Source organism: Poecilia reticulata, linkage group LG21 (assembly GCF_000633615.1).
Source record: "Poecilia reticulata strain Guanapo linkage group LG21, Guppy_female_1.0+MT, whole genome shotgun sequence".
NCBI lineage: Eukaryota > Metazoa > Chordata > Actinopteri > Cyprinodontiformes > Poeciliidae > Poecilia > Poecilia reticulata.
In genome coordinates this window covers 2704656-2725445 of record NC_024351.1, presented here as the reverse complement: position 1 = coordinate 2725445, position 20790 = coordinate 2704656, and the positions used below count along the sequence as shown (strand labels likewise).

Genomic DNA, 20790 nt, shown 5'->3' with positions numbered 1-20790 from the left:
CGGGTACAGTACGGCTCTGCTTAACAACTTGTTCAACAACACACACACACACACACACACACACACACACACACACACACACACACACACCTAAGCAGGTGGAGGAAGTTAAGTGCAGCTTTCAGCAGGTGCCGCCCTGCGTGAGCCGGCTAGGACGAGATGAAAGTCACCGCTGCACTCCGACTCTCTCTCCCCGACTCCCTGCCTCCCATCACCGCGCGGAACACGCAGCCTCCCTCCTCGCCTCCCCGCTTCCTCTCGCTCTCCGTGAGCCAGATTTGTAGTGACAGCAGCGGGTGCATTCACTAGTCATTCCCCATAAAAGGTTCCGTCTGATCAAAGCCCCGCTGAGGCAGCGAGGCGGCTCGCTAACGTCGGTGTGTGTCTGCGTGTCTCCGGTGTCTCGCAGGGTTGAGGCGGGTTTTGAAGCGTTATAAACACAAAAAAAATCCCTCTCTGTCGATCTCCCTGCTATTTACATTTGAGCTCCGTTTTGCCTTGGCAGTAAAACATTGTATTTTTTTTTTATATTCCCTCCGCCTGTAGCCTGTGTGACAGCCTCGGCTGCATTAATCAGCTCCTCTCGCTAGAGTCGGGGATTTCTTAAACTGGAGGAATTAAATCTTTAAATACATTTTAAACGGAAGCGTCTGACTGAAGTTATGTTAACAAGCCCCCCAACCTGAGAGGTGTGTGTGCCGAGCGCAGGTTCCCCGGTGAGCGCTGAGGGGTTGGCACACACCAAAGCAACGTTGCGGCAATGTGTTGATATAAATTTGCCCATCCGCTGTCAATTAGACAAAACCTTTAAGCAGCTGTGAAAGTTGGGCTTTTCCCAGTCAAATATCAGAACGACGCCACGCAGGTGCAGGATGAACTTTTAAGTCGTGTGCCAGTCACTCTCCCTCCCGGTTTTCCATATTCACGTCGCTTTTAAAATCACCAGGAAGCCCGAGCTTCCCTCTTTACCTCCTCATTAACATCCGGCGGCTCGTCAGGAGCAGCAGCGTTTTTCACAATCAATTAAGCGCCAGGTTTACTGCTGACACATCGATGCAAGTTGAAAAATATGCATGTGAATAATAATAAATAAAAAAAATTGGGGGAAATGCAAATTTCGAAGTGTGTTTAGACTTTTAAGAGGCTTCTTTAAGGGGCTCCACTCCCCTTCTGCCTAAATTCTGTTTTCATCCTCAACACAAAGGTTTCCATACATTGATCTTTTCCTCACAATACTTCCCGTTTCTGCTGAATAAAACATAGACCATCAACACCGCTTGAAGTTGTCCGTGCATCAATGCTTTCTGTCTGTCTTTGAACACAAAAAAAAGTCACAATGTGACTTTATAAAGAAAAACTAGAGCAGAAAAAAGAAATATTTTGAACATAAATATCCAAACTACTTTGCCAGCTCGGATCTAATTTGGGGAAACTGTGAAACTTGTTCCTTTAACTTTTATATGTGCAGCAGCGGCAACATCGTTTCCTGACGCAGCATCAATTTTAGTCAAGTTTTATATCAATTCAGCTGGAATAATGGGACAGAAAGAAACTTTTGCTGCTAAAATAACCAAGTGGAAAACACACCGCCTTGATTTTATTTAATGTTTAAGAAATATTCACCCAAATCTAAGTGTTTTTTATAAATATGTAAGTTACCATATCAAATTATAACTTTAAATGATAAACTTCACTATTTATTCTAAAAAATGATGGATATCATCTCGAAATTTGAGCTGATCAATATTTGCTAATAGATATTCAAGTTATAATTTCTGGATTTAGCTGTAATTTGGTCATAGACGCAGGTATTTCTAAAGATTTTATTAATTATTTTACAATATAATCTATTAAACAAATCTTCAGTTTTTTAATGACAATTATTTTCTGGAAGCTTGTCATAAATTAGCTTCAAATGTTACAGAAATGCCTTTTTGTTGACATATATCAACACTTTGCATTAATGATTCTGAAAAAGTTGGTAATAAAACTTCACATTTATTTTTACCTCTAATTTAAAACAAAATAAGTTGAACATTTAAAGTACATTACATGAAATAATATTTAAAATTGCAAGAAATTGAAGGGATCCAAAAACGCTTATGAAAAGATTAGCTTTTGGATGCCAAAAATCTTAGAAATCTTTTTTATTTTTCACATTTTGTTAAAGTTTCTGCATGTGGTTGATTTGTGCTGAACTATAGTTTTATTTATATGGTTAAAAAATACTTTTGTTCATGTTCCAAAGTAAAACTACTTTGCAAACCTGTTGTCTCTTGATGGGGAGAAAGTTTGCTTTCCATTATAATAAAAATATTTCTATCTAAATTTGAGAAACTGGTCTACTGGTCTAATTTTAATATTAGTTTTTTAAAAATAAGCTCTAACAAAAACTTATTTTTTTAGAGATATTTGACACAAAAATGTCAAAAACGTTATTTTATCAGTATGCAGCTTGTGTCAAAATGTAAAAATGTGAAAGTGAACGGGCCAAAAAATGAATTTCTGGGACTAATTTGCATTGTTAACACCTCAGTTGTGTTAAACCGCAAAATATGAAGAAACAGAATCGTTTAAGTTTCGTCACACCATTTAATTCCAACAGTTTGTATGAAAAAAATAGTACAGCATATATAAACATTAGGATCGCCTTGCTTCCTCTGAGCGGGTTAAACTTCGCTATGTTACATTGAACTCAGAGGAAATGCTGAGAAGCCACCAGGAAACAGAGCAAACACTCCTCATCAGCATTCTGCTATAATTTAACAGGCTCCAAGCTCAAATTAATGTACAAACGAGCCCTCAAACACATTCGCGTCGCTTATTCAACCTGTCCGATCGAGGCAAAGTGGTGCTTGGACGTTCACTCAGTTGATCATATGTTAGCAAGTGTGTTGGCAGCAGACATGATGAGTATTTAGATCTAATTAAGGACCATGGGTTACTGGGGGTAGGCCTCAATCACCATGGCATGACCCTGGAGGATGGGAAAATGACAAATGATGAAATATTTGTTTTTATTTCTGCTGTTTTTTAAGGTTAAGAGGAGGAAGTTACCTGTCCTCCTGCGGCGCAGGCGGCCACCAGGCCGTACTGCCCGCCCTCCTTCTTCAGCCGATGAGCCACGGTGGTCACCAGCCTGCAGCCTGTGGCTCCGAACGGGTGGCCCAGAGACAGAGAGCCGCCCCACAGGTTGAACTTATTCAACGATGGAGTCCCAACCTGCACAGATAACAGGGTCAGAGGTCAGGGGTGGCAAACCACCAGGGAAACGTTTCCACAATTTATCACATCATAGAAATAAAAAGCAATTTAGTGGGATTTTATGTGATAAGCCAACAGAAAGAACATTCGTTGATTGTTGCAAAAGGCAGAAACATACAAAGATAAGCTGCAGTATGTAACTTTTTACAAAAAGCATATAACTTTTTAAACCAATCAGACAGGAGGCGGGCTTCAGTGCTGTCAATCAAACTATCACTTCCCCCTTTGCTCTCTGCTATGCTACAGTTAGCATAGCTTGTCTTGAACACTAGTGCTAGTTAGCATAGCCACAGTTGACGACGGATAATTTCCTGTAACCGTAAGTCATTTCTCCTCCATTAGCATATTTAGAATCAAGTACATGAGAGTGATTGACAGCGGTAAGACCCGCCTCTTGGCTCTGATTGGTTGTTTTTGGTCAGCATTTCTACAGGCGGCTCAGGGAAGTGATCGATCTTTTCACAGATTATCCGTCTCATACCACACAAATATGTACATCTTTTCTTTTTTTTTATTAAAGTTACAAACCGCAGCTTTAAAGTTCATATTTATGAAACCACAGTCCCTACGGGTGATTACAGAACTACCAACCTAAACTTCAAACTTTTCCTGACAAAATTACTTCAGCTGATCTGCATAGATTTGAACTGATTACTAATAATCTTTACCTTTGCTTTCCTGCCCATGTACGTCTGAGCGAACCAATCAGAATCCATCGCCTTCAGATTTGCCATAATCTGACCCTAAAACCACAAAAACACAACATCACGACAGAAACAAGTCGTTTATTTCTAAGACAGCCGACTGTGAGAACTTACAGCGAAAGCTTCGTGAAACTCAAACACGTCGATGTCGGACAACGACAGGCCGGCCCGCTCCAGCACTTTAGGTGTAGCGTAAGTCGGCCTGCAAAAGAAAAGGAAACGGATCAGAGGAAACAAAAAATACAACATTTTCTCAACTAAGACAAGATTTTTAGGATGTTTCTGGAATAAATTTACCCCAAAAGCAGCTGATCTTTGGGGTCCTGGGACACATAGACAAAGTCTCTGTCAAGGTGAAAACATCAGATAGATGAGGTCACCTGAGGTCGAGTCAGAGGCGGACATAGAACAGAGAAAGTCCAGATACCTGAGGTAGGCTTTGGGCTTGAACCCCATGGACAAAGCTTTCTCCTCAGACATGATGAGAACAGCGGAGGCGCCGTCAGTCTGAGAAAACACACAAAAACCATGAGTTTATCCACAAAATTCAAGCTGAAGATGTCCATCAAAATGACTTCAACTAAAATAAAACATGTTTGTTTTTTAAGAAAATGTTGCAGTCAAATGAATTTAGAGTTAGTTTGTTTATCCAGACAGAACAGTAAAAGCTGAAGTTCACCAGGAAAGACGAGTTGGCAGCAGTGACGGTGCCGTGCGGCTTGACGAAGGCGGGTTTTAGTTTGGCCATTTGCTCCATGGATGACGGACGGATGCCGTTGTCCTTTGAGACGATTTCCCGACCTGAAACCACAAACATGTTGGATCAGTTTATTTAAGCTGTTAGGATTTATTATATGTCCCATTTTTAAATTTTAGCTTAAATCCATCTCAGATTTTGTGGCTAAAGTAAACAGACGACACGACCAAATTTCCAGAACCGCAACTCAGAGATACTTTGCGCTATCTGAAAAATTCAAACGGTTTCTGAAAGAGGAGACGTTGCACTTTCCAGCCAATATCGGGTTATTACGGTAATTTAACATGTTTTACTTCTGTTTAATCTGATGAAACACTCCTTTAAAAGATGGTAAATTGCAAAAATAACTGCTAGATATTGAAAGTTCCAGTTGATATGAATAAATGGGCAAATATATTTACTCACAGGACATTTAAAGAACTGTGTAAAATATCCAGGCAGAGATTTGAAACTTAAAACTAAGAGGGTGAAACGTCCACACTTTTCAGGATTATAATCTAAATATTTCCTGGTTGTTTTTATAACATTCTGGACACATTTTCTTAGTCACAGATTTTTCAAGAAATATTTATTTTATATTAAATCCATGAAGAATATCTACAGATTTAGTAACTCCAAAGATATCCATTAAACGACATATCTAGAAATAATCATAGAAAAGTGAAATAAGTTTAAAGTTTGAATGCCGTTAGTTAATGACAGGATGAGGATTTACCGGGAACCTTAAAGGAAATCACGTCCTCCAGCAGCCCTTGGTCCTGAGCCTTCTTGGCCAGCGTGTGCGACCGCAGCGCAAACTCGTCCTGCTCCAGTCTGGTGACCCCGAACGCGGCGGCCAGACGGTCGGCGCTGTGGCCCATCGTCTCCGCCGTGGAGAACTCGGCAACGGCAGGGAGCTGGTCACACACATTCAGCAAAGTTTATATCATGTCACACACAAAAGAAAAGAAGAGAAGAGAAACACAACGATGCCGACCTCTGGGGCCAGATGTGCCAGCCGGATGCTGGCCAGCAGGCCCAGCCTCTGGCCGACGCTTTTGGCCTTGTTGAGGGACAGCATGGTCTTCCTCATCTTTCGGCTGTGACGGATCGGAACGTCGGACATGAACTCCACGCCGCCGGCCACGATGACGTCACACTGGCCTGCTGCAATCATCCCAACGGCTGAAGAGGCAGAGAGAGAGAACAATGACGGTGAACCTCTGTGCTTCCTCGAATAGATCAGAGTTGGCCTACGGTCCATACAAAACATGTTCATTGTGTTGTTTGGACCAAAATTATTCTTAGATGGTGAGATTTTAGATTTGAGCTGTTTTAGAGCCAAATTATCTGCTGCTGGCCACAAACCCCCAACTCAACGTTCACAATCGCACGTGGAAATGGCTGCAAACCGTTCAACTTTGAAAAGCAGAAGTGGAGTCTCCTGCACAAACAACAAGAATGCAGCAAGTGGTTTCTGAATGGTAAGTCAACTAAGCATCTGTCTTTTCCTGTAGCCATTGTACAGCGCATAAAGTGGTAAAACCAGCTGACCAAAAGTGCTGGAGCTCCGCTTGGGTTGCTAGGTGACGGGCTTGTCTTCTCTGGGGTTGCTAGGTGACAGTGCAGTGCCTGGTGGATTTGTAACATTCTGAAGGTTTTTGAAACGGCTCATTTCCCAAACACCAAGAAACATTAAATTATTTCCAAAAAAAACTCCTGGGTGGTTTATAGAAGCAGTAGGAATCCAAATGTAGCACAAAAACGTGCAAAATGTGAATTTCCCCATCAATCCAGCCAAAATGTCTAGAGAGCAGGCAGCTCTGACAGAGAGCTGAGGTTACCTGAGGTCATCGCCTGGTTGGAGGAGATGCAGGCCATGGTGACGGTGTGAGCGGGAATCTTGTCAGAGAAGCCGGCCCCCAGCGCCGCCTGGAAAACAACGAGAAGGTCATCCTGAAAAACTTCAGATCCAGATTACACGGATTCAGTAAGAGCGTAAGAGCGCGCGTGTGTGTGTGTGTGTGTTTATACCTCCCGGGCCACGTTGCTGGTCTTAACCTCCTGGATGACCGTCCCGTATATGAGGTAATCCACAGCATCCTTCGGTATTCCTGTCCTGTTCAGCAAACCCCTAGAAAAACACAAGCAGGGAATTAAAGAGAAATACGAGGACGACTGGAAGTCAACACTTTAAAAAATGATTTTACAGATTTCCAACACCTGAGGTCCCTAACACCAAGTTTTTCATCTAATTTTGAGTCCAATATTTTTATTTAAAATATTTGCAGTGTGAGTAGTTATTGTTAATTTTACATATATTGTTTTTAGCACTTCAAGAGCTTTTTTTTTTTAGACGCAACACCTGATGCTGCTGTTAAACTGGATTTAAGGGATTTGAACGTTTTCCTTGTGCATTAAATGAAATGTGGATGCATGCTTAAAGGTCCTTACATTAATGTGAGAATAAAAGGAGTTCATGTGAACTCATCTAAAATCATGATGTAATTAAACATTTCTTAAAATTATTCATAAGTTTCAAATCTGTATTTCACCCAGATTTTTATTTTCTACACAAACTATGATTAGTTTAGCTTACATCTGGTCCTTATTTTCACTTTTCAAAGTATGATTCTGAACAACTTTTTGTTGTTTTTTTTCCTCGGTTACGTTTTTTGGCTTACAGTCAATTTGAAAACAGAAGCACAAACTTACTGAAGAGCTGCTCTGGCCAGATCATGGGGCATTAAATCAGCGTACCTGTCACCAACGATGAAGGAGACGTTTTATAGCAAATTCAAGCTGTTTAACAAACTATGGGAACATAAACTCAGTTTTTAAAAACAAAACAAACGCACGTGGTTCCAGACAAGAGGAAAGGGGTTCGAACTCCTTCAACCAGAACGATGTTCTTCACCCCGGGTCGAGCCAGCGTCTTCTTGCTTTCAGTTTTAACTGACAAAACTAAAAAACACAGTTTTATCAATGCAAACAGTCGTATCTTCATTATCTCAATGGGAAACTGTCAGGTTTTGTTACAGTAGATACATTTGATAGTGTTTTACAAACGCAGTGCAACTTAAATGCTTAAAAAGTTAATTTACATGATGATAATTAGCATAAATATGAACTCTGCTTAACAGTGGGGAAGAACTCAATCTCCTTCATTTGTAATCAAAATAGGGAATTTAAATTATTTAATAAAATTCGCAGGTTTATATAATATAAAATACTTTTTATGTAGAATTAAATGCATAGTATTCATATTAGCATTTGTTACCTTGAGCCTGGAGTTGTGTTGTGGTACTGAGGGAGCGTGCAACTGTGAGAAAAATAAAAAAAAATCAACGTAAAATTATGATTATTACTATTATTATTATTATTGCAGCTGCAGGGAAAAAAGTAACAGTTACACAGAAATAACATGGTAAGACGTTTTGCTGTTTTTCTGATTGCTGGGAGTCATTTTCAGTCATTTAAACTGTTAAAAAATAAAAGAAGAAGTTACCAGATCGCACGGCCCACGACTGGCCGACGGCGCCGGTCCGCATCGTGTTCAGCAACATGGAGGCCATTATGCTACAGACTGGAGAAAAAATTATTTACTTTGAATTTTAGCCTGAAATTTTAAAACAAAAATAAAACATAAACATAGAAGCCTTTAATTAAAAATAATAATAAAACTGTAAGCCATGTTAATTTAGTAAGTTGCAATTTTCTGGTAAAAAATATACATTTTTAGGACAAAAATACAAAGTCTATTATGAATTATAGAATATTTCTCTATTGTAATCATGCTTTCAATGTGAAATCTACAAAATTCACAATAAGGAAGAAAGAAAGAAAGAAAGGATGGACAAAGAATGGTGGAAGAACACATGAAACTTTAAACAAGGGGGAAAAAATAATGTTTTTCCTTTTTCCACAATAATTCAGGTCTGAAAAAAACACTTAAACCACATTTCATGCTTTTTCATCGTTTAAACCGGTTTCTTCCTGAAATGTCACATAACTAAAGATGCCTTTTTTCTGAATGACGGATCGACACATTCAAGTAACATTGAGATATTTTTGAAGGCACACGGTCAATTTCACTGTACTTGATATGATACAATGCCCTAAATTTCTAAATAGTACTGTTCTTGGTCTCAAATTTTAGTTTTTCCTTCGCGGTAATAAATATTTGACAATTACTACTGCCATATAAATAGCCTAAGAAAGTTAGGTAGACAGCTAGAAGCGCTGAAAAATGTCTAAAAGTACACCTTTATTGTACGATAATTTCCAACAAACTAATCTTTAATATTAAGTGTTATTTTCTAAGTACTCCTAGAATTGACTTAATATGAATTATTATGTGCGTCAGTTTGACATATTCCTGGGTCACCCCTGCCCAACCCCCTGCTGCAGCGACCTTTCACCTACTTTCCTCTCCTACGGAATGACAGACAAAAAACAATAAAACTATCATTGCCTCAAACGGTGTCATTTCTCAAAAAAACTCCAAAGAGACGCGTCAATACTTTAACAGCATTTAAATGCAGATAAGACGTCATCAGAGACGCCGTTTATGGCAAAAATAGATGAAGCTATGCAAGCTAACGTAAGAGCGAAGCTAGCTGACTGTTACTGCTAGCTTAAAAATGGTAACGCTAGTTAAGACTTTAGACATCTTTTCCGCGTAAATAAAACACATTTTCTGTTTTAATGTTTTCATTAACAGCCTCGACGACGTTTCATCTTACCTTTACGTGCGCTGCTTCTTTGCCACCAATGCTTCCCTGTTGAATGACAGACTGCACAGGACTACAACAACCGCTGTAAAGGACCCAAAAATAACTATGGCGCCTGTAATAAATGCCGATAATGAATAAATGAAAAAAAATCAATAAAACGTAAGGCATACGTTAAAGACCTACATTAAACACTTATATGTCAAATATTTAACATATATTTGTGGACTATTGTCAGCATTCTATTAAAACTAAAGTTGAAAAGTTAATGTTTTAGTTCAGGTAATTGTCAAGTTGACTCAAGGTCCTTCTTCAATCTGCTACCTGAACAAATTACGCTCTTGCACCCCCAATGGCCAAAGTACTATTTTACGCGTACACTTTATCATAGCAGTTTTTTTATTGCCTTCTGTCACTGAACAAATACAATTTTATCATTTTAATTAAATCAACATCATTAAGTAAAGTGGATAATATAGCAAGTTTAAAAAATGTATGTTTACTTTTGCCTTTTAAAGTTACAATCGATCGTGCCAAGTATATTAGTAATTGAGAGTTTTATTTAAATCAAAGTCATCAAACGGAGAATACTTGAGGTCAGTGTTTTAAATATTTTAAAAATATATTACAATCTCCTCACAGAAGAAATCATCCACAAATTATGATCTAAAAATGTTAATTCTAATGGCCTTTATCGATTCATGAACTATTATGGTTATAAAAATAATATTTTTTTAAATATAATTTGCATATGTCTTTTTGTGTATAGTTGAAAGTTGTGTGATTGTTCTAAGCAAAACAATCTTAAGTAAAATAAGTTATTTGAATAATTCAACACGGGCTGCACAGTGGCGCAGTTGGTAGAGCTGTTGCCTTGCAGCAAGAAGGTTCTGGGTTCGATTCCCGGCCTGGGGTCTTTCTGCATGGAGTTTGCATGTTCTCCCTGTGCATGCGTGGGTTTTCTCCGGGTACTCCGGTTTCCTCCCACAGTCCAAAAACATGACTGTCAGGTTAATTGGCCTCTCCAAATTGCCCCTAGGTATGAGTATGTGTGTGTGCATGGTTGTGTGTCTTGTGTGTCTCTRTGTTGCCCTGCGACAGACTGGCGACCTGTCCAGGGTGACCCCGCCTCTCGCCTGGAATGTTAGCTGGAGATGGGCACCAGCACCCCTCCCGACCCCACTGAGGGAAAAAGGGTGCAAGAAAATGGATGGATGAATAATTCAACACACATCCTTTCAGTTGCATTTTCAAGTTTTAATGTCCACTTTTCTTTATTTTTTCAGTATTTTTTCTTGTATTTTATTCTTTGTACCACTACACCAGTATATGTATTATTATCCTATTATACTGTTTTTCCTTCATTTAACAATTTCCTGAACTGCTTTTGCCTCTATATGAGGAAAATTAGACATTATTCATGTTGAAATGGAAAGTGCGAATGAATAAATCTGAATAATGATTAAATAATTCAGATTTGGTTTAGCCACGTTTTGAACTAGAGAATAAAGCGTTATTTCCTTATTTAGTCCTAAAAGAGCAATGAGGATGTTGCACATCTGACTGGAAGGTCAGAGAATGAGGGGAAATGTCTCATCCCTTTTTATCTGTACAACTCATGGCTCTTTCTTGGGAACAGACCTCAAGGTACAATATAATCAAATCTGCTTGTGTGGCTAAATATTTGGCCTTAAGTTCTGATTTTACAACAACTTGTTAGCAGAAAAGGCAGCAAATAAATAAATAAACATAAATGAGTCGTGGGGAGCACAGAAGTCTTGGTTGCGCTGCTGCCTGGAGCAGGTGGCACACAGAGACCGCTTTAAATGGTATACAGACACACATCCATATTAATTAGTGACGCACATAAAGGCTCAAAAAGCTCCACAGTCTTGTGCTAGTGGCTACTGGGTTACACTTGAGTATATTAAGGTCAAGACAATCATTTTGGCTGGTATCAGATTAAAATATTGGAGAAGGGAGAAATGTGCCAGCTGGACCGCCCTCTGGGTATGTTCTACTGTATCAGTGGCATTTCTTTATAGCTTTAAGAAAAACAGTGCTGCCTTTCTGCTGTCTTCTTCTGGGCACAAGAAAGCAACTCTCATGATGCTATTTTATTTGTTTTTCTGGACTTGTTGTGTTCATTTGTTCAAAGTTCCTCTGGGTGACGCCTGCAGAGAAGAAGGATAGTTTAATGTCACAAATGTCGGAGTGGACTTTTCCTGATTGCACAAAATCCAAGACCGAACAATTGTAATGATCCAGAGTTAAATAATCTTGAAAGAGCCTGTTGAACTGGAACACTGAAAGCTGTTAAGGTTTTATAGATCCGTTTTGGAGTAAAGTATCTTAGGGTGAAATGAGCAGGATATGTTACAAGGTAATAAGTACAGAGAGGATTTTACAAAGCAGCCACTTTTATTTATAACAGATTAAAAGTGTTGACATTTTCAGCATTTCCATTTGCATTTTTGAGATCTTCATCACTTTAAACCTCAGTTTGCAGATCTATTGGGATTATTTAATTAAAATAAGGGGTAGTAATTTTGTACTGATTATTTCTCCATTTTGGTCCAACTTTGAACTTTCATCCAGTGCTCTAATCTAAACACTTTATGTTTTGCAAGATTTTTAAGGAGAATTATAACGAAAACTATTAGTTACTTAGACTCTGTGCAAAGGCATATAGTTAAATGTCAGAATTATTTTGTATAAAGTTTCTTTTTGTAGGTCCATCTGTTCTTTTTCTTTTCAATACCTTGCAAAGACACACAATGTACTTTTTGACTTTTTAGGTGTTCCTGCAAAAACAAGAATTTTTGGCCTCATTTCTGGTACAAATATTTTACCACACTTGAAATGAGACCAACCAACTTAAAAGTAACTTTTTAGTAAGATAAGAGCTTGTTTTAAGTAAATAATTCCTTAATATTTATAAAAAGTTCTAGTTCCTCTGGCAGATTATTTCACTTATTACATGGGGAAAATGTCTTGTTACAAGTTAATTTATCTGCGAATGGAGCAAATTATTTTTCATCAACATTAAGGAATTATTGACTTAAACAAGCTTCTATATCTTACTAAAGAGCCAACTTGTAAATTAGCTTTGTCAGATTTTAAGTTTACTGAGATATTTGCACTAGACCAAAAATACTTGGTAAGATTTTGTGTTTTTGCGGTGATGCGACGTCAACAAATTGATTGTGGGTACAACATCAGATGTACCTGTCCACAGAAAATCAGTTTTCTTTGCATTTAGATTGATGTAAAACTTGATTTGTGATAACAGTGACCATATTTTCATTTGTTCCAGTGTAAACACAAATACACTGTATTTTAATTTAATCTTACCAGCAGAAGTGTGATTCTTACCGCTAAGCTTCACATAGTAATTGCATTTCACTGCATTACTGGATTTATTGATAGTAGACGTAACAATCCTAACAATGCTTTGAATTAACTGGTGTCACAATAAGTCAAATATTGATAAACAATAATAAAAACTGCCCATCACTATTTAGTGTCAAAAGCTTCACTAAATAGTTTCACTTCGTCAAAATTGTAATTAGCAGCATAGTGACTGAACCACTGAGTTTTCTTCGTTTACAATCAGCATGTTGATGAGTTCAGCTCAGCTAAAAAATGTCAAAACTCATTTAGCTTTGTTTTATTTCGCATATCGTTCATTTATTTCTGCATTGTTCGTCTGACGGCGGTCATTCTGTTACAGGGTCAATATTTCATTTACTTCAGTCTGTAAAATAACACAAGGAGCAGATTTCAAAAACATCACTAAGCAGCTTTTTCATTCATCTACACACCACTGAGTTTTGGGAACATAAATGTTTTTAAAGTGAAATATAACTGACATAATGCTGCAACAATACAATCATAGACAATCAAGTATAGAAAAACAGAAATTGCATCTCCATAGTTATCTGGACACATCTGGCCATTTTATTATTCTATAAATAGAAAATAAGTCTTTGTTTTTACATATATCTACAATTTTAATACATCTGGATTAGTAGGTCAATTATTTAGTGAATTGAATCAATAATTATGGTAAAAAGATCTTCACAGAATTGAATTTAGGTCTTTAAACTTTAAACCATCTAATAAGGGTGGATCACACTCAGCAGGTTAGGCTTTTTAAAGATCGGTGATCGGCCAGAAATCTGCAGTCTGTCTACTTTTACTGGGACTTTAAATTGTTCTAATTTAATTCTTAAATGTTGTGAAATAATAACAAAGAGAGATTTAATTGTCGTTACATTTATTTGGGTAAATAAAGCATAACAGAACAAGAAATTTGAGGTATATCATAAAAACTCATTTCTCAGGTTTGGGGAAACTAAAAAAAAATTAATGTGTCATTGAAGCAAATTAATGTAACTAAAATTATCGATAAAGTTATGCTGTGATTCCCCACAGTGTCAATGCAGTGAAGCACAGAAAAGCCCAGACATTCATGGCTGAACGTTTAACCCCAATTTTGTACTTATAGAGTTAACAACACACTGTATTTGTTTTTATTTTATTAATTTAGTTTAACTAGTTGTTGCTGTTATTTTTAGCTCCTAAGCTCCTCCATTCATTCCAGTTATATCCCACAGAAGCTCAAGGGAAACCAGTTTGAAGGACATGTTCAGTTTTACTCGTCCTACTGGTCAAAAGTTTAGGTTTAATCGACCAAAACTCATTCAGTACCTATAATAATAATAACTAGAAAAAATTACAAAAAAAGGTCAAAATAATTTTCATCTTCTTTATGATACTGTCATGGAAAAACAGAGCATCTTCAGTCACCGTGACACAGACTGCTACAGGTGATCCTTCCTGCCCACATTTACAAGAACTTTGAATAATTTTGAATTAACATGAGTTAAAACATTTAATTTTCCTTTGGGGTCAAAAAAATATTTTTGAATTTGAATTTTAAATGTTTTTTTGGGGAACACTGTATTTGAAGGGTTGTTGTCAGCAAGTGTCATTCAGTGAATAATGACATTTATTAATGCAAAGTCCGTTGAAAAGAGTCACTATTACTGCAAAATGGCATTTAAAGAGACAATTTTAATGCAAAGTTTCATTAAAAGTTGTAAATAGTGACACCTTTAATGCAAAGTCACAATGAAAGTGTCACTATTTACAACTTTTAATGCAACTTTACAATAAAAGTGACATTTTTTATGTGACTTTTCATTAAAAATGTCATTATTTACAGAGTGACACTTCAGGACAACAGTCATGTACATTCGTGACGCCTCCTTCATGTTTATGACTGCATCATGTCAGTCTTATGTAAACCCCATTCAAATAAAAATTTTGTTTGTTTGTTTTTTTCCGTTTCATGGCCACAGAACTCTGCATGCTGTCTAAAGGCCGTTCTGTCGAAAATTAAAATAAAAACTAAAGTGGAAAGTTTTGACTATTCAATTCTCACCTGGAGCCAATGTTAGTAAAACTACTTCCAGTCTGAAATTCAGAGACAAACAAAATTAAAATCTGCAGTTAGAGTGAAGAGTCAGTTCTGCAGTTTAGCCACAGGGGGGCGTGGTTTCCTTAGGCTTCAAGCAGTGGGGCTCAGCAGCCAGTGGGTCACAGTGGAAGGCACATTAAGGATGGTTGCGTCGCCATCAGGCACATTACCAGGGTGGCAGGGTTAGATTTTGGGCCTCCAGCCCTGGATGAACTGTGTGATTTTGGTCACATGGAGGCGGCTCAGGTGGAAGTCGTGTGACAGAATGTCTTCAGTCAGCTGCACCAAAAGGCTGCCGTCGATCCGCTCCCTCTGGAAGACAGCCACCGCCGCCTCCGGCAGGCCAATGAACCGCAGGCACGCCGACACCTCCTCCAGTGACAGAGCGGAAAGGTCGCTGGGCGGCCTCCAGGTAGGGTCAGGAGGAGAGGGGGACCCATCAGCGCCACTCGATGACGTCCCGCCGCCTTCCGCACCTCTGGAGGAATCGTTCGCTGTGGGTTCGGGCGAGGGGCAAGGCGACTGGCGGTTGAAGGGGTTCAACGCGCCAAACGGTGCGAATCGGCTCTGTGGGGGCGGCGGTCGCATTCGGGGTGTGGGGGATGTGAAGGACTCCACCCAGGGCTCCGCCCAGGTGGCCTGCGCAGGCTGAGAGCTGGATGTGTTTTCTGCAGGGGCGGCGCAGGTCTGGTCCGGACTGGCCGGGTTAGGAGCGGGACAGTCGGCCCAGGAACACGGGTAGCAGTAGAGGGTGGCGTCCGGAGAGGGGGAGCAGCTGGGAAACAAACGCATATACCAACAAATCTTAAGCCTTATGTTTGGAGCAAATTGGAAACAAAAAAGTTACGTTTTTATTAAATAACAAAAAAATCTGCTTTTATAAAATGTGATTTAGTAATAAAAAGGCTAATTTCTCAAAAAGGAAGAACAAAACCAACAAATATCATGACTTCAGTATATTTTAATTCTGTGGTGGTTTCTAAAATCTTTTCCATCAGAGATTAATGTGTTCTTACTTACGCATTCTTCTTCGTTAAAATCGATCCGTTATAAGTGTTTCATATCAGTTGATATTTTGTGTTTTAAAATCTAAAATACTACTGCGTTATAATACTACTGCGTTATATTTCCTCTTTTATTCACAGTGTTCACTTCACATTATTGCTTCTTTTATTTTTGAGCAGTTTTGAGGCACAGCGGCAAACCTTAAACTGCTGCTGCGCCAGTTACTCAACAGGTCGTTGCTAGGTAACCAGAGAGTGAGTGAGTTGCTAGGTAACCAAAGAGCTGATACATTTATTTTGCACTTTATTACAAAACTGTGTAGTTTGGAATCAAGCACTTTCAAGGACTTAACACAGAAATCACATACTTAAACCTTGAAAATGCTGATTATAAATTCCAGCATTTTCAAGGACTTCCAGCACTTGTTGAATGCAGGTTTTACTGCACCTGTCCTGCAGTCCGGAGGAGTAGAAGGAGAGGTTTGGCCTCGTTGAGGTGGAGGTTTTGGGGAAGCGAGGCGGAACCGGCGGGCTGGGGGCCGGACTGGAGACGGAGCCTCCTTTAGAGCAGCGAGGCGGCACCGGAGGGGCGAGCAAGTAGCGGCACTCCTCCCTCACCTACACACACAGTATAACACACATGCATCAGGGGAACAAAGTGAACGCCCAACACTTCTCACAGTGTGTGTTTGGCTTGGTAAATGTCAAACTTGGTGACCTTTACACCTCAAACAAACTCTACTACACTCACACACAGTCGTGTTTTTGTGTCTTGTGGGGACTTCACATTGACTTCCATTCATTTTCTACAGCCTACCCCTAACCCACCCCTTTAGCATCACATATCTTACCCTACCCCGAACTCTAATCCTCACATACCCAAAAATAGCATTCCCCCAAGAAATGTCCCCACAAAAGCAGTGGTCCCCACAAACCCCCAGACAGAAATAGGTCCCCATGAAGATATAAAAACCCCTGGTTCTCACACTCACACACTCACACACACACACACACACACACACACACACACACACACACACACACACACACACACAAGCCCAAGCCCAAGCCCATTGTTCTGGCAGGCTAAATATCAGGGAATGAAGAAGACTGTTGGAGAGGCTGTAATTTAGTTGCTAAGCAGATGTCTTCACCCACACAGAGAAAGAGAAAAGTTTAGTAAATGATCATCTAGTTTTCTACATGAATGTAGAGGGACAGATTTGACCTACAGGATAAACTGTGTATAGATTGTATATTTTTCATTTCCAATAAATTTACTTTAATTTTCGTCCACTGGAAGAAAAGTAAGTTTGGTTTGGTTTATGAAACTAGATACTGAAAACTACCTGACTGAGTTGTTAGTGAATAAAAACAGCAGAATTAGTTTGAATGAAGTCTTCAGAGCTCATTAATCCTTTCCTTCTCTCCTTTCCTTACATCTGTCCATCCTTCCCCACTTCCTTTGCTGTCTTTTAATGTTTGCTTTTGCTCTATTACCGTCTGTTTTCTTCTCCTTCCTTTCCCTGTGCTTAATTATCACCTTCTCTCTCATAATCCCTTCCTTCACTACTTCAACCATTTTCTTCCATCTTTCCTTATTTTCTATTCCCTTCCTTCCATCCAATATTTTTCCTTCCTATCTTCCTTCTGTTCTCTGTTCCTTCCTTCTTTCCTTTCTTCTCTTCCTTCTCTCCTAATTTCCTTCCTTCTCTCCTCCCTCCCTTGATTCCAAGTTGGAATCAATGTGAATATTTTCTCTCTGATCCTTTAATCATTTCTCTGTCTTTATTAACCTTCTCTTACTTGAACTCACATTGATAATAAAAAAAAATCACATTAATTCATTTTTAGGATTTTAGAACTGAACTGAACTTTCATAAAACATTCAGTAAACCTGAGAATCAGTCAGAAAACCAAACCAGTGATTAAACCAGCCATCCTAACCAGCAGCTGTTTTCCTTTTAATTGTTACCTCTGTATGAATTGAGTTTTCTAAGATTCTTAGAGAAACGTTTCCTGGAAACGGTTTGTGTCTGTAAGTGTTTGAGGAGCTTCAGAAGCTCTTATATATGAATAATTCAAGCTTCTAAAAGCCGGATGCAGCTGTGGACAGATGAAACCCAGAAAACACTCACAGCATCAGATTTTGGAGGTATAGGTGGTGGAGTAGACACTCTGGTCACCACGGTACCAAGAGACCCGTCCAACGAGGAAGATGTGTGGAAGGAAATGAGGTTTGGTTCTTTCCCCAAACTCTCTGCGTTCTGATTGGTCCAGAGTTCTTCATAAGGGATTTCCTCATTGGTTCTCAACTCGTCCTCAGTCCAATCGGGAGTCACATACTCCCTTTCGTCACCGGGCCCTTCGCCCAGCCTCGCCCCTACAGAGTTTTCAGAAAGCCCGCCCACGTAGCCGCACATGGAGAGCCGCTGCAGCGCAGGCGCCAGCGAGTCCTGACCCGACACGCAAAGCCGGGACCGCCGGGGGCTCACGCACTCCTCCGTCATGCACTCCAGCTCCGGACGCGACTCTCTAACCGCCCGAGAGTAGGCGTCCGGGTCGAAGGCGTGTCTCAGCAGCAGGCTCTCCAGCGCCGCCGTGTGGACGGAGGCCTCGGCCACGTTAAAGCGAGGCATGCAGCGCAGCAGCAGGAAGTGCGAGGGAGACACTTCCTGCCTCCGGAGGACCAAGCAGAGCACCACCGTCTTGCTGACGATGTTCAGCAGCTTGTAACGGTGGCCCTCGCGCACGCCGTGGCGGTCGTAGGGGTTCCGCGGTGGGCGGGAAGGCACCGAGACGTTCACAGGGAGGCGGACTCTCTCGATGATGCTGCGGACTGTGTGCTCCCCTCCCAGCATGCCTTGCTCCAGCGGGGAACGTGTGCAGAAGCGTCCGCGGCAGCCGAAGGGCAGGCTGACACTCTGGTTGGTGCGGTGGTTCATACAGACCAGACAGGGCGTCTTACCTGAAGAATCAGAGTGAGGTGTGAAAACCTGATAACGCTTCAACGTGACTTATTATGCTTAGGTTAGGATATATTTATGGCCTAAACAAATCAATTTTTTGCACAAAATCATTCTTCACACATAATAATGGCTGCAAACAGATGTGCGTTTATACCACCGCACATCTTTGACAAGCAGAAGTAGAACCTCCTGCACAATAAACAATGCAGGAAGTGTTTTCTGAATGGTAAGTCAACAACAAAACACTTGACTTTTCCAGTAGCTGACCAAACATGTTGGAGCTCAGCTTGGGTTGCTAGGTAACGATGCAAAGTGACTAAACAAGTGGGAGGTTTTTGAAACGGCTCCTTTTTTTAATTCAATAACCGAAATATTTTGATTGCAATTTCATCACCAAAACAAGAAAATAGGAAATGGTGATTACAGAAAAAAATAAAGATATATAGAAGATGCAAAGCAAATATAAACTACATGGCAAMATCTTGACATATTTTGGACGTTTTAATAACTTCTAAAACGTTTTAATAACTTCTAAAACCTAATCAAAACCCCTAAAAAAGTATWCGTRCCCCTTGAACTTTCTCACATTTTGTCACCAGTTTGCTGTCGTTTCTGAAAGGTKATTCTACAAAATATGAATCCACAGGGTTCATGCCACACTTTTCAGATTTTCATTCATTAAAAAYTTTGAAATCTATCTGTTGTTTTCTGTCTGATTTGCAATTCGATACTGTTCCATTTTGTTCTATCACATAAGTTTGTGATTSTTATATGACAAAATGTACAAGGGGATGTCAATACGTGTGCACAGCATCTGAATCTAAAGTTTTTTGTACACAAACTTTAAATTGCTACAAACTGCAATAACGGATGTCAAACCCTTGAAATATTGAAAGTGTAGTTTCTTGATATCTAAATTATAAAGATTCAGCTCTGCAGTGTTGCAAACATTGACGCAAACCGTAGATGAAGTTGCTGCAAGAAAACCAAAGACTGATAATTTGCAAATCGTTCAAAATAGTACAAATAAAACAAATTAAACATTTAGAGTGAAAAAAAAAAATCAATTGAATTCAATATCAGTAACACGCGTACAAGTTTACCAGTGCGTTGCATCAGCGCGTTTTTATACAACATTCTAAGAATTTGGGAGCCCTGGAGAGCTGTTGGTGCAGCTTTTAAAGTGAGATGTTTTCTTTCTCAGGCGGTTTAGCCTGCAGCTCGCAATGTTCATGATTTCCAAAAAGAATTACAGATTCATCAGGTTACGAGACAGTTTCCGCTTCACCTCAATCCGTCGTAGACGAACTAGGGGCAAGTTGAGGCAGAGGCCTTTCTGGATCGTGTTTACAGATGTGTTTTTTCCTCACATGCCAGAGTTTAAACATTTTTTATTAATGCAGCGCAGCCGGAGGGCCTAAAAATCACTACCATTAGAAATTGATTCTTAGCCGTGTCCCTTGTGTACAAAGATCCTCCTGGTTTCTCTGAATCCTTTAATAATATTATGTGCTGCAGATGATGAAATCCTCAAATTCTTTGCAATTTCTATTGACAACCTTTTTTCTTAAATTGCAGAACTGTTTGCTCATGAAGTTTTGTTTTTTTTTTCTTACCAAGTAGTTAATCTTTCTTATAAAAAAGAAGCCTTTTAAAGCCGCATCTATCAGGTTTCTGACTCTTCAAATTCAGTTTTTAAACTTCTGAAGTTAGATTTAATGCTAGTGATTTAATGTCACAAGCATTAAATCCATAAAATAATTATATGCTTTCTTTATTTCAAACAAATCAATAAAAATAAAAAGAATCAATAAATGTAAACACATATATATGGTACATTTAAATACATTCACAAAAAACAGTGATTTACAACATAAAAATCAGTCATTTTAGCT

The 20790-nt window shown here is 39.3% G+C and overlaps 2 protein-coding genes across 4 annotated transcripts in view; both read right to left on the bottom strand.

Annotated features, from left to right (window-relative positions):
• Nucleotides 1-2572: 2572 nt before the first annotated feature.
• Nucleotides 2573-9559, bottom strand: hadhb (hydroxyacyl-CoA dehydrogenase trifunctional multienzyme complex subunit beta). The gene is made up of 16 exons (XM_008397321.2): nt 9450-9559; nt 8213-8290; nt 7985-8026; nt 7563-7668; nt 7420-7464; nt 6739-6838; nt 6549-6636; nt 5702-5889; nt 5441-5621; nt 4648-4769; nt 4396-4475; nt 4266-4313; nt 4083-4170; nt 3933-4007; nt 3058-3222; nt 2573-2977 (listed from the first exon to the last, which is right to left on the bottom strand). Exons 2-16 carry the CDS (start codon nt 8277-8279, stop codon nt 2942-2944), a joined length of 1431 nt encoding a protein of 476 aa, XP_008395543.1. The 5' UTR covers nt 8280-8290; nt 9450-9559; the 3' UTR covers nt 2573-2941.
• A 4763-nt stretch (nt 9560-14322) lies between these two features.
• The window catches only part of gareml (GRB2 associated, regulator of MAPK1-like), a 20370-nt gene continuing 13902 nt past the window's right edge, over nt 14323-20790 (bottom strand). For all 3 annotated transcript variants that reach the window (XM_008397322.2, XM_008397323.1, XM_008397325.2), the window contains 3 exons: nt 18065-18894; nt 16375-16544; nt 14323-15697 (listed from right to left, as the gene is read on the bottom strand). In XM_008397322.2, the coding sequence (XP_008395544.1) occupies nt 15106-15697; nt 16375-16544; nt 18065-18894 (1592 nt within the window). In that variant the 3' untranslated portion in view covers nt 14323-15105. The remainder of the gene's footprint in view (nt 15698-16374; nt 16545-18064; nt 18895-20790) is intronic.